At 38.8% G+C, this 13,798-nt stretch overlaps 1 protein-coding gene across 6 annotated transcripts in view; it reads right to left on the reverse strand.

Annotated features, from left to right (window-relative positions):
* LOC138019838 (gamma-aminobutyric acid type B receptor subunit 1-like) overlaps positions 1-13,798 on the reverse strand; it is a 52,193-nt gene that overhangs the window by 17,486 nt on the left and 20,909 nt on the right. For all 6 annotated transcript variants that reach the window (XM_068866765.1, XM_068866764.1, XM_068866763.1 and 3 more), the window contains 7 exons: positions 10,829-11,074; positions 8,384-8,527; positions 6,739-6,909; positions 3,923-4,024; positions 3,387-3,452; positions 1,308-1,499; positions 782-1,009 (listed from right to left, as the gene is read on the reverse strand). In XM_068866765.1, coding sequence (XP_068722866.1) covers positions 782-1,009; positions 1,308-1,499; positions 3,387-3,452; positions 3,923-4,024; positions 6,739-6,909; positions 8,384-8,527; positions 10,829-11,065 — 1,140 coding nt within the window. In that variant the 5' untranslated portion in view covers positions 11,066-11,074. The remainder of the gene's footprint in view (positions 1-781; positions 1,010-1,307; positions 1,500-3,386; positions 3,453-3,922; positions 4,025-6,738; positions 6,910-8,383; positions 8,528-10,828; positions 11,075-13,798) is intronic.

Here is a 13,798-nt window from a genome sequence, read left to right on the forward strand (position 1 = left end):
TACCCTGCTAATTAAGTATATTTTTCCTCATTTGCAAACGACAAACTTAACAGTGAAAATTGTCTCGTCCAAATGGAATCGCTTGTTTACGAAAGGGAAAATTGCGTAGCCGTCGTGGTTTCTTATACTCCCTATTAACGTGAAATAAGGAAATTTAAAAGACGAGCAGAAAACGATAAACCCTTAATCATGTATTCTACCTTTACTTTGAAACAGATTCTTATAATAAATTATTGAGTTGTCGGATCATTCATCCAACGAGGACAAGATGGAATAATCGCCTGATATCTACAATTACTTTAAAATTATTATTTTAAAGTGATGTTTTAGCCTGCAGAGGCAACCTTTTTTGTTTTTTTTTTTTGCAGCAAAGGCTTGTTAACGACTAATCGAGCACAAGTCCGTCATTTTGAGATAGAGATAGCTGAGGGGCCGGGAAAGGAAGGGGAAAATTTTCCCCCCCTTCTCCCTCCCCTACTACATGTGTAAGTTTATCTTCCTCTCCCATGGAACATTTTTTCCACTCTCCTTAGCCCTCCATCACTTTTACTATACAAGATGGCGGCATGATCCCTTTGCGACATTTCGATTCGATCACCCTCAAAATACGCCTGCTCTGCAAGCCTGTGATGTTTTGGTCGACGTAACAGGAACCGCTGTCTTTGCTTGAACTTAGCTTGCGATGGCTTGAACATTGAGTCAAGCCAGGCGCGACACACACGCGTGTCAAACGGCCGCTTGCGCAAATGACCGAAACGCAAGGCTGTTACTTCTAACTCACTGTTACTCCTGAAAAATTTGTCTCCTTCAGAGCTTTAGTCAGGGCATCAGTTATCGTTTTGTCTCCATATGGAATCTGATCAATTGTTGTAACAGGATCCAACGAAGAGACTGTTTTATTCAAAGCCAAAGCCATGGCCCACACTGCGTCATAAACGAAGCCACGATGAACATCCCGTAATTCTGGTTTGACCTTAGATTCGTACTCCACGAGGAAATCTCTTACGGTCTGAAAGAAAAGAGTGTTGTATACATACGTCAGATTGACTTCACAACGTATGAGCATGCGTTTCAAGAAGCACTGTCTATCACGGTTTCCACACGATTTTTAGCCTTTAATTTTATCGCAGACTTTTGTTTTTCCTCACCACCAAATTACATTTTTAAGGCTTTTTCGACGCAGAAAACTCAAGCATCGGCAGGTACACGTATTTGATTGCGGATTAGATTCAATTAATAGACTTTGAGACAGCTGTGTCAAGATCTTTCGGTGATCATGTAGTAATTGTCTCTTATAGTATAGATACCTTCCCAGACACTATCGCAGCGTCCGATTTAGTGGTCCACAGATAATCAGTTGCCAAATGGCCATCCATGGCGGTCAACAATTGCTGAGACGAGCACGAGACGCTGGAGTCATTCACTAACCACCATCCTTCGTCCATATAGCCAAGGAGAATCCACACGTACTTTGCACCGTACATGCCTAGCCGGTAAGCCTGTCATAGGAAAACACGTTAGATTTCAGGAGACAAAACAGCAAACAAATTAAACTGATTAGAGGGTAATGTGAAGTGCGCAGTTTTCTACCCCATATGAACCATGTGAGCGTTAGCCCTACTAATGGAAATGGACCCACATAAGGACAGAGAAAAAGTCTGACCAGGGTGGGAATTGAACCCACGAACTTCGGGCTAGATCACCACTGCTCTACAAGGTCTGACGGGAGCAGGCCGTGGGAACTGAAGATTTAAAAGTCACGGCAATGAACATGTACAAGTACAAGGAAGGATTACGTTTTTGCAAACGTTGGCCGTGTAGCACTTATATTTGAATAGGCTTAACTGATTAGAGCGTAATGTGAAGTTCTAGTTTTCTACCCCATATGAACAAATTAAATGATCAAGAAAATGCCGCCTTTGAACGTTCCTATCCTAACTTTAAAGGTGGTTTTCACATGACGTCATCGCCGCATCGCCGCCATGTTGGTGGACGAAAACAAAAGATATTTCATTAGCTCCTTTTGTTCGTCCACCAGCAATTGTACATTGCAGTATTGTTATCTGTGTCTCCAGAGATTGGTTGCAAACCTCCTATATGCAGGACCTATGTCATCTGATCCTAGTTTAATGGCCCAGTCTCTGGCATTCGAGAGAACACTCGAAAAGTCATAACTTCGGCTTCTGATTTTACAATGTATGAAGTTTCATGCCTTTGAATTGCAGAATAGAATGAAATGAAAGTTGGAAAGATCATAGCAGTTAGTTGAGAAACGAAAGTAGTTACAAAGAAAAAAAAATAACGCAGGTTTGACTGGGATTAGAACCCAGGACCACGCGATTGCGCTGCACTTGCTGTAGCAACTTAGCTCCCAAGCCAGCTGGAAGCTGGTTACTTTTGAGTTCAACTTATATCCAGAAATAGGTGGATGAAATGATTTTAGAAGATACGAAATTTCATACCGCCTTTAGTTCACGGACAAACGGATCTTGGTTATTTTGAGAGGGCACAATTTCAGTCTAGTTCTATAATAACGATAATGAAAGTTTAACCATTTAAATGCGTTCAACAATCCTAGTCTTCCATGTACGAATAGCTACAATCCGGGTCAAAACACTTCGGGACACTTGTCAAATTTTGGGCGAAAAGTAGAGAATTTACTGTACATGCTTCCATCGTTATATGAGCAACGCTTGTTCTTCTTTCGCTGCCTTTTTTGCGCCCCCCTTTCCCCCAGGCAATGTTGAAACATGCCAGCGATCGATGAACGGATCTTGATTTTGGAGACCGTGAAAAATCAACATTGTAATGGGGGGAGAGGGAAAAGCACGAATTGTCCCGACAGTTTTGACCAGGATTGTAGAAACAGCTGTAATTAAGTATGTTTCGTGAACTGTAGAACCAAACTATGCTGCATGTTACAAAGCAAGCAGAAAGCTCTTGTTGTAGATTTAGATTAATCATAAAGGAATACTGAGCTATGAAATCATTACCAGCCCAGCTTGATATTAGAGAGTTTTAGATTCTAGGAGGAGAACGACTAAGAGTACGAGATTTTCTCATAGAGCAACAGTGAGTGCGCGCAAACCAGCGTCATTCTGGCGGGAAAAACGTGATACTGTCGTCATTTTAGTACGAGGTTTTGCAAAAATGTCGTCGTGTCAAAACAAGTCAACAACACGGTAGCAGTTTTGGCATTTCAATCAGAGAAAAGGTTCAGTTACCAGCAATAACAATAACTGAGCAAACTATACTGCAAAGAAATGGTAAAATTAATCGTACGGGTTATAAATTTGCCAAGTATTTTCGCTAAAAACGGACAGTCAAGACTCGTACTCGTTCTCGTTCTCGTCCTCGTTCTAGAATCTAAAGGTCCCTAATCTCACCTCACAGAAAACCTTTCGAGCTCCTGATCCAAAGAAGTTTCCAACAATTATTCGGGCATCCTTTTTCTTAAAAAAAAAAATAAATAAATAAATACAAGTAAAAACTAAAAATAAAAATAATAATAAATATAATAATAATAATAACAATAATAATAATAGTAATAATAATAATAATAATAATAATAATAATAACAATAAGTAAAAGATGTATACGAAAAGTCGAAAAAAGGGGTGATATTTTTTGATTTATTGATGTGTTTTCACATTCGTTTTTAGGGACAAATTTCACCTTACATTTTGTTAGCACGTGAAACTGCATGAACTGCATTGAAATTATCTTCGCGTTTATTAACCCCAATATTGGAAGGAGTTGAATAGATAATTGTTTTCCCCAGAAGCCTCGATTCTATGACTCACACATCTCTCTTGTTAGGCTTCTCTCCTTCTCATTGGCTCCTGTGTTAACATTTTTCAGTAGTAATTCATGTTATTGGCTTGAAAATTTGATTTGAACTGGTTAACAGATGGTAAATTACCTTTAAATTTTCCATTTGAAGGTGCGCACTCTCTCGAAAACTCTCCGACGAAATTTCCTCAATACCCTCCTTAGCCAAAAGCACATGAAGATCGGACATCGCCTGAAAAAACAAAAAGGCTCAATAATTAATGGTATGTCACTGCGCCTTCATGAATATGCGAACTCTAACACTCGTCTTTAACTGCCGCTCATCGTGTTTCCAGCGACAATTGCTGGAGCAGTGAAAGGCGAAAGCGACAATGTGAAGAGAAATCAACCGATCAAAACGTTCCGGCGATTTGAATCCTCGACCCGTTTTGCTACAGTGATTAGGGAGTTTAAGCAAAGACGACGACTATATATATTATGTACACTATTTATTTTTACACCTATTCGTTTTATAATGTATTGTTTGTAAAACGCAACTGAACACCGCAGCTTTCTCTACTTTTTCTCTCTTTTATACACGTTACAAAAACTCATTAATAATTCATAAGCCTATTGACCTATCAAATGGTCGATAACAAATCAGGTGCAGTGATATTGTATCGATGAACCTCTTCCTTATTAGTACGCAGTGTTTCACCAGCTGGTAAAACACTCCTCATTAGTATGAAGTGCTTTATCTTATATAAAGACACTGCACGTGACTTATGAATAGTAATTAATTTCAGCCATTACAAACTTCTGGGCGGATACTTTTACCCATCCTCCTTCCAAACTTCTTCGACAAATTTTGTCAACCAAAACATTCAACGACTCTGCCGTCACGTCTGCCTATCTTCTTATGTTAACTTTGGATTTTGTCCCGTTCCACGTCGAACCCTACTTCTTCGTTAAGTGCTTGATTGTGACATATCGTTTTGATTTTGGAAAGGATTTTTCCAACAAGGTTTTTTTTGTCGGCAGTTTTCAATTCTCTGAAGTTTTTCTTACGCAGCATTTTTAACCAACCTTCTTCAACCATCAACTGAAACAAAGAAAGGACTGAAGGAAAAAAAACATGCCTTCAAAATTACCATACTGCTTATAAGGTCCACTTGTTTTTCGTGTGTGCTAATATCTTCCCCTCAAAATTTGAACCTTTGTTCGGACTACCGAGGGACACGCTTTTCGTGGAATGTTTGTGAAGCTGTTAAAAAAAAAAACTTGCAGCACGTCTTTTATGGGGTCTAAAATCACTTGGCTACGCCTCGTGTTTTAAAACTCGATAAAACACTGCTGCTCGTTTTTTAAACATTACGTACCCACTGCTCGACTCGACTAGCTTTTGCTAACTGCGAGCAGTGCATATTGAACATGTATTGTACTATAATGAAATTCTACAATAAACAATTCTATTCTATTCTAATTCAATTTCAATTCTACGGCAACGACAACGCCACGAATGAGCAATAGTCCATTTTACAGTTGTGTGCTTAGTTACCTGGCCTATGAATGAAAGTGAGGCTGGAGTTGACCGTGTTTTGATAGAAACCTCATTGCTATTCTTATGTAAATTTTTACTAATTAGCATGACAACAGCATCATTAACATAACAAAAGGGGAGAGGTCTGTATCATAACAAGGTCAACACCAGCCTCACTTTCATTTAAAGGCCAAGTAACTAAGCACACAACTGTAAAGAGGTCTATTAATTTTCTATATCATCAGTTTACTTTAAAACCGTTCGTGACCATCAAGTTACAGGATAATTCGCCCGTATTGTATGTACAAGGTGAACAAGACGGAATTGCCGCGAAATACCTGTTATTGCTTAGAGTGACGTTTTTCTTGCCGTTGCCGTTGTCCTTGCTTAAACTCCCTGATGACAGCAGTGAAAAACGGAATGGTGGATTGAAATGTAAACTTAAGGAGGCTCCCTAGAATTTTTTGGGTGCGCGCAAGCTGAGCACTAGTATGGCGCGTAAAGCCTGAATCGCGCGTGTTTTTCTGATTTTTGTGACCTCTGCTTGACCAAATCTGTAAAATTAACTGCTAATTTTCTCGCGTTTCTTTCGGTAATTTTTTTTTTCAAATTGGCTCGGTTCTAACCACATACAGTTCTATACCCTATATTCGTTAAAATCTGTCAGAGATAATCGAATATATTTAGAAAAATGACCAATTACAGAATATTGGCAAAACCGTCTGAACGACCCTGACTTTTTACCACTTCAAAGTGTCAGGCAATATCATTTCCATAATGTGGCAAAGAATTAAAATTCCACGGAAGGAAAGTATAAATATTGAGGAATTTAGGCCAAAATAGGAAATTTTCTGCCTGACATTGGATGTGATGTTGCCATGGTAACGACCATAATCCAAAAATTGACATCCAAAAATAAGCCTTATTGTATCGGTACCTATACTGGTAAATCTCTACAGGGAAAACTTTAGGGTAAATTAGCTAGGTTTCCTTTTGTAACTCTTACCCTGTAGTGAGGGTATTGAAAATACTTTAGGGAGACACCTTAAGTTGGCTCAAACCAGTTCAGATATGAGCAACTAAAGCCAAAATATAGGGTGTTTTTTGCAAGGCTTTCCTGTTGCCAGGGTAACTTGTTACGTCACAAAAATGACTGCATCTTGTTCAGCAATAATTGATGTTTCACATGGTACCATAACATTGCTGTTACGTGATAAAGTGTTCCAGTGTCAATCCTTCTAATAACAAGGAAGTGTTGAAACTGTTTTGAGCCACCTTGAGAGTCCGCAAGTTAAGGAAAAGTATAGTAAAAGAGTTTTAATAGCTTCTCTTCAGAACCAAGTCCTTGAAATCATTGCTTTCAGATCCTTTTCTCAATACATGAATAAATGAATAGTTCAGTCTTTTACAAATGAGCAACTTTGTACCGTGCGGAACAGGTCCTCCTCCTGAAAGATAGTACCCACATGCTTCCAACCGAAAGTTTTCAGAAGTACAATCCGGGGGGCGTTGAAAGACGTATCATCCGGGATAGTACGGTAGAAATGCGGGTAGGGTTTCTTGTCGGACAACTCGGGTGAAGAACTTGAGTATGAAATCTGAAAATGCAAAACAAATATTAAAGGGAAAGGAAGGAATCACGCAGGCACATTTTATACATGAGTTGTTTGTCGTTCACGTTGAAACGGAAAAGTGACCCTGCACATTTTGGAACTCTCAAGCTTTACTCTCTGGAACAATGAGATATTTGGTAGCAAGAGAACGTGACATCGTCTACTTTTGCTGCCCACATAGAGTACCGTAGATTTATATTTCTGTTCTGAATCTCGACATCGAGGTTATCTATTTATCTGTCTTTCTGCCTTGTTGTTTATTTGCAGCTCTCAGCAATTTCCACTGGTAGAGCACACGAACAGAAGGTCGTAAGCTCAACTCTGCAAAGGTGCACCCGGAGTTTTTCCGAGTATTCTTGAGTCCACATCGAAGAAATATACAGCCTAAAAAATACAGTTGTCGTAAAAATGCCTGAAATTAAAACAAACAAAACAAAGGAAGACAAACAAACAAGATTAAACGGAATCGAACCCATGGCCGCGTGATTGCAATTTCACCGTGTCTAAAAGGGCGTTTTCCTTTTGTCAGAACGGGCCGGCCAGACCCATCAGTTTGCCAAGAAAATGAAACAATTTGATGGCACACTTGCATGATAATCCCTCGCATTCTTCTGGAGGAGTATATATCATCCTCGTAGAGTGTTAATTTGAAGGGGTTGTAGAGTTAGCCCTTCCAAATTCCCCTCAGTCCGGATAGTTCTGCCAAATGCAAAAAGTGACCAAAGCTGCGTGCCGCGTAATCGCACTGGCAAGATGTCCTTTCACGCTTCTTTACAGCAACTCCTCACGTTGCTTCACTACCTTCGATGTTGCATGTTCCGCCTACAATGTCGTCAAAACCAGTAATTCGAAGGCCGAAGTCGATTCGATATTTATTTCGCCTTTCGAGATCCATCAGCTTGTTCACGTGAAAAGTAATAAAAAAGTCGTGATGATCGCTTGTTATGGACAGAAAACCGCAATTCAGTTTAAAAGATCTGGACTGAAAGAAGGAAAGGAGAAGATATAGTCTGTTTTCTGAGCGTAGAAACTTTAAATATCCTTTGTTCTTTGCGTAAGGCTTCTTTCATCCTCTGGGAAATCCTACATCCTGTGAGAAAACTCTTCCCCCAATAAACAACTTTGACATGATAAGTTATGCCTGTCTATGTAATTTGTACGCTTTATACACTTGTCTTTCAGATTTTTATATTCAGATTTCCATCTCAAGAAGCATTGAACACGACAGAAGGTTCTGCCGAAACATATCTGCAACATTGAAAATCGTTGTTTTATTGTTGGTATACAAAACAAAAGCGCTCGCGTTTTGCATAATAATAGAGCCAAATTCCAAAAAGACTTTTTCGTTATTGTTGAGTACAACAACATGGCGGCCATCACGCCAGATACAAGCCAAGAATATTTAAAAGTTATCGCGTCTCTCCTACTCTCTAAATATTTTATCCTTAGTTATTTTTACCTGCGGTATTTTCCAAGGATCTAGTCCAGCCAGGGCCGCTATGACAGTGCTGCAGAACGAATACCCGGCACCAAGCAGCATAATCTTTCGCGGCGGGTTATGAAGAAACTCGAATAAGACGTGCTCTGCCCAGCCAGGGAACCCCTGTCATTTAAAAAGACGTAAACTATTTAGTTGTTTTGTTTATCAACGCATTCAAATGCTTGGTTTTCATATCACGACAGTAGAAAAAATTAACACTCTGGGTTCTCCGGTGTTTTAGGCCCGGTTCAAATGTCGAACTTTTCGTGTGCAATCTAATGCAAATGAGGGAAAACAATATATTTTCTCATTTACATTAGATTCGGAAGATGAAAAGTTCGACGTTTGAAACGGGCCTTAGTTAATAAAAAGTCCAACTTAGACCGCAGTTTATAACAGACATAGTACATAGACGCTTCTCTTCTCTGCCTCTCCCAATGTTTTTGAGGATGAAAAGCCGTTACTGATGTACTTACAGTCATCGTAAGTAAAAATGCCCGTCTGTATCAAATATAGTATAAGCTAATCTGTAGCGATCTTGTTGTAGAGCAGTAAAAATGCCAGTTATGCGACGCTTTCGAGTGGTTTACCGTGGAATATCCCACGAGTCCCTTGCCAAAGGGCTCGTGCGTATACCAAGAAAATACAAGTTATGAGTGGGATATTCCACGGTATGCTACGAGAAAGGGTTGGATAACGATTTTATACCATACCACAGAAAATACATTTGCCAGCAACGCACGATGGCAAGGTTGGTTGTGATAGCGTTGAATTGCACTGATCGATGGGAAGGTTCGGTGGAATACTGATGAATAGACAACTGCATTCCTGCAATTTGATTGGCTGTATTTTCTAGGGCATGGTATAAAGGGTTGTATGAAGAGTTATATAGTGTATGAATAAGCAAGCAAGCAAGCAAGCAAATGAATAAATAAATATAAACAAGAAATGTCTCAGAAAGTGGTTTTACTGACCACCAATAAACTCTAGGCCTGTTTAACCAAGTTATTGCTGTTTATGTCTGGTTCCCAGGAGAGGTTTTATTTTGTTTCCAATTATCTTTGGGTGCGTTCGATTGATCGTATTCCGGAATAGGTATACATAGAATAGAAGTTAGAAATCATTTCTTTTTCACGGAGATTCACACTAAAATGGTCAAACACCTGTTGAAATGCTTAAACATATCTTTATTATCCTTGTTGCTTCAAAACGCCAAACATACCGTTTTAAATCATCACTTTTACGTATCCTTATAATAATAATAATAATAATAATAACAATAACAATAACAATAACAATAACAATAACAATAACAATAACAATAACAATAACAATAACAATAACAATAACAATAACAATAACAATAACAATAACAATAACAATAATAATAATAATAATAATAATAAGCAGAAGCAAGAATGTGGAACATGAGAACTGTGCAGGTGATACCAATTGATGTAGGATCATTGGGAAGTGTAACAAAAAACTTGGACAAGTGGCTGGGAAAGTTGGATGTCAAAATTGGTATTTCATTACTACAGAAAACTACGTTACTGGGAACGGCGAGGATTTTGAGAAAGGCATTAGAGCTGTAGAGTAAGGAGAAAACTCTAAGGGCCCTTTGGACATGGGCTATGACTCGCTCCCTCAGGAAGCCGGAAAAAGATCATCCAGTTTACAAAGATGATAATGATGATGGTAATAATAATAATAATGATAATAATAATAATAACTTTATTTTACTTCTTTGCCTATTTACAGGGTTACATTAACTAAAATGAAACATTCAATTTATTACTGAAATACAACATAACAAGAAATTGAAAGAAGCGGAAATTGCCACTCGGCAGAAGTCTGGACTACCCAACTAGATGTCAAACTAATCGAGTGGGGAACCCAGGACTAAAATTTAATTGCCGTTTGCAATGCATTTAATTAACGTAGTTATGATAAAAAAATTAATAAAGAAAGAAAGCTTCCTACATTACGAAACTAATAAAATAGATTATTAATTTAAGTAAGATTTAAACTATGTTTGATAATTGGAATATAGAGTCGAGATTGCCCAGTTGTTATAACTATTGAGTTTAAGAGATTTGATATGATTTTTAAATGTTACTATAAAATAGTGCGTATCCATCCAGTTACGGGATAGTTGTACAGCGTAAACAAGAAGGAATAATCGCTAAATGTTTAAGATAGCGCTAAGTCATATTTTGGAGTGACATTTCCCTAGTAAGGGAGTCTTACGCTGTATTGCTAGTTTGCATGTGACGTCAAGGTGACATCAGTGTTGCTTGGCAAGAACAATAACCTGTCTCTCCGCTGCATTGCCAAGTTGGCTGCCTTGTCACTTGGGTGAAAACAAAGGGTACTGCAAAACACCGAAGAAAGTACGATTCAGTTTTATTATAACTTTCTTACCCTTGTGTCGTTCCATATCATTTTCAGTTCGTAGTCCTTCAACACGCCAGCAGCATTTACGTGATCGAAAGCCATCTGAGCAGCTGGTTGAATTCCATTCCCGCCAGTCCAGTCGTGGTTATATGGTGACGTCATAGGAAACATGGCGCCCACGTACAATGGGGTCTTCCCGCCCGTCTCATGAAAGTTGGCCATAAGCAAAACGAAGGTCAAGAGTTGGCGAGTCGGGAAAATCATTTTTACAAACTATCAAAGATGAAATGAAGAGAGTTCAGAACGATGTAAGAAAATAGATAAAAAGTGAATAAAGCCCACAGATTCAAAGACAACGAGAAAATATTAATTTTTTTCCATGAGCGCGCATCGGATATGAGATGTTAAATAACCAATACTGAGGCGCTTTGCGAGGATATGTCTTCAACCAGCCAGTCAATCTCTTATCCAACAAGTGCGGATGGGGTAATATATGAGAATGTGTCACCTCTCGGGACTTTTTCAGCTTTACTAAACTACTGGAAGATGACGAGATTAATTTTTCAGTGGTGATTCGGGTATACTCGGGAAAAATCCGAGTTCTCCCGAACAGGAGTCGAACCTACGACCTTCCTTCCGATTACTAGTTTCGGATGCTCTCCCACTGAGCTATAGGAGACTAGTGGGAGCCTGAGACCATTAAACTAGGCTCACGTGACAATTGTCCCGCCATACTGCTAGGATCCGGCTAAATTGTCGAAAATGGAGCAATCGAAAAAGATGAAAGTTGTTACAATTTAAGAACACGAGCGGCACGACCAGGTTCTACGAAAAATGAGTTGATAACCCAGGTATTCTTGGTTTGCATCCACGTAAAGAGACGGCCATGTTGGTGTACAAAACAATAGAAAATGGCCCCACAAGTTTTGCATAAAAATAGAGTCAAATGACATTTTACAGCATTGTTCTGAACACCAACATGGCCGCCATGACGTCAGATGAAAACCATCAGTAAGAACGCTAGAAACGTAATATCGGAGACTGAGAACTTCGTTGCAGAAGTTAACTTTTTGGTGAAGCACGATATAAAACAGACGAGATGGGCTTCTTATTCTTTATGCATTCTGCTAAAGGCAATATATTGGTGATCTTAGAAAATAAAACTGAGCCTCCCTTTAGCGTCGTCGCTTACTGTGACTCAAAGGGAAATGAATTCTTGAGAAGGATAGAGGCTATATTGATTGATTAGGAATAAATGTTGCGCGCCGTTAGAACATCTTTCAGTGATGATTCCTCAGTATTGCACTGCGCATCCCATAGTGCGCATATGGTGTATCAATATTCATAAATTGGATCAAACTTGCAACATTGTAAATATGGCATAAGTCGATCATGAACGCTGAAACAGTTCTCAAAACTCGTGAGAGAAGTTGTAAATGACCCATAATTCTTTGCGAATAAGCGCGCACATTCCGAGAATGTGCGAGAACATGGCGAATTTTGTTGTTTCGATCTACGATAACCGAGATAGACGGGTACGATGGTGTCTTACTCTTAAGCAAGCACGGTGACCTATATTTTTAATTCCATGATTTTGGGGTACAAATTATGCCCTTTAAAATCAAAATTTATCGGAAAGAAAAAAAGATATATATTTACCCAGAGATGTAAATTATGATCTTGAAAACAACGACTCGAAAAACGTTTTGAGTAGACTTCGTTTTAAGTTGAGTGATTTTTTCATAAACTATATAAGAAAGTGTTCCATATGCTCTAGTATTTCTACCTATCAGGTTGTTTCTAGTGTTACTTTAAAAACCCTCTCGCAAAATGTACCCTGAGCCCATGAAATAACGCGCGTGATTACTATCAGTACAGGCATCAGTGGGGTAAGATTGGCCCATTATATCTCTTAATAAGCAAGCACTGCGATCTCACCTTAATTATTTTCAGTAGGCAAACGCGCACATAGCGTGCCGGGTTAATTCAGTACAATTATACAGCGAGACATCAGGAGACGTGTCTTCTCTTTGCTTTTACCGGTAACTACTTAAGCTTCTACGCCTACTGCTTTGCTGGCTTGCGGGAGGGAATGATTTACATAAAATACTTAAATAAAACAAGTGAAAAAAAAAAAATGACGAAACGGTTTGCCGTTGGATAAAGAATTTTTCTCCATTCTACCCTCATTCAAGCATACACTTGCTTTGGATTACTAAACCGTACTATTGCTTTTCTTCTTTTAAGTTTAAATTAGCCGATCTCAACCATCGATTGTCGATTCGAGAGAAGCGTTATAAATTCCTAGAGAATCACGCAGGTGTGCCGAGTGCAAAATTCTGTCGAGTTCCTGTTCCAAAAGTTGAGTCCGTGATATTCTACTTGCCAAATGCGAGATATTGCAGCTACGGTAGTTATAGTTTAACTACACGTTTCACAATGTTAAGTTACTGTGATGTCACATATCCCACGCACTTTATTAAAAGGCTTAGCCGGTATGACGTAAAGAAAATTTTGTCAAGTCAGCCGACTTATTATGTTATGTAGTTAAAATATTGTTATGTTATGTAGTTAAATTGGTTGAAAAGAAAATGTTCAAGTCGAACTGCATCTCAGGCCTGCTGTGGAAGGCCATAATTTTCTCAGTCAGAGGAAAAACACCTTGTTAGCGTTTACATCTATTAAGACTTAATGTAAGGGGATTTTTTCAGAAGCTTTCAGAAACACATTGAGAGCGAGAATAAAACGCAAAAGCCACGCTTTTGCGGGGAAATTAAACATTTCGAGGTTTCAGTGATTTCAACGATCGGTTTTTTCCAATGAGAAGGATTCATCTGAGTCAATTCATTCTCATATGTACATGGACACCACGGTATAGTTCGACAAAATACCTGATTGGCTGAGCAAAGTTCTTCTTGCTCAGTAAAATAGAGCCAGCCGTAATACGGAGAAAAAGATGGACATTTTCTAATCCACGGGAACACTACTGCTTTTTTC

Source organism: Montipora capricornis, chromosome 10 (genome assembly GCF_036669925.1).
Source record: "Montipora capricornis isolate CH-2021 chromosome 10, ASM3666992v2, whole genome shotgun sequence".
Classification (NCBI taxonomy): Eukaryota; Metazoa; Cnidaria; class Anthozoa; order Scleractinia; family Acroporidae; genus Montipora; species Montipora capricornis.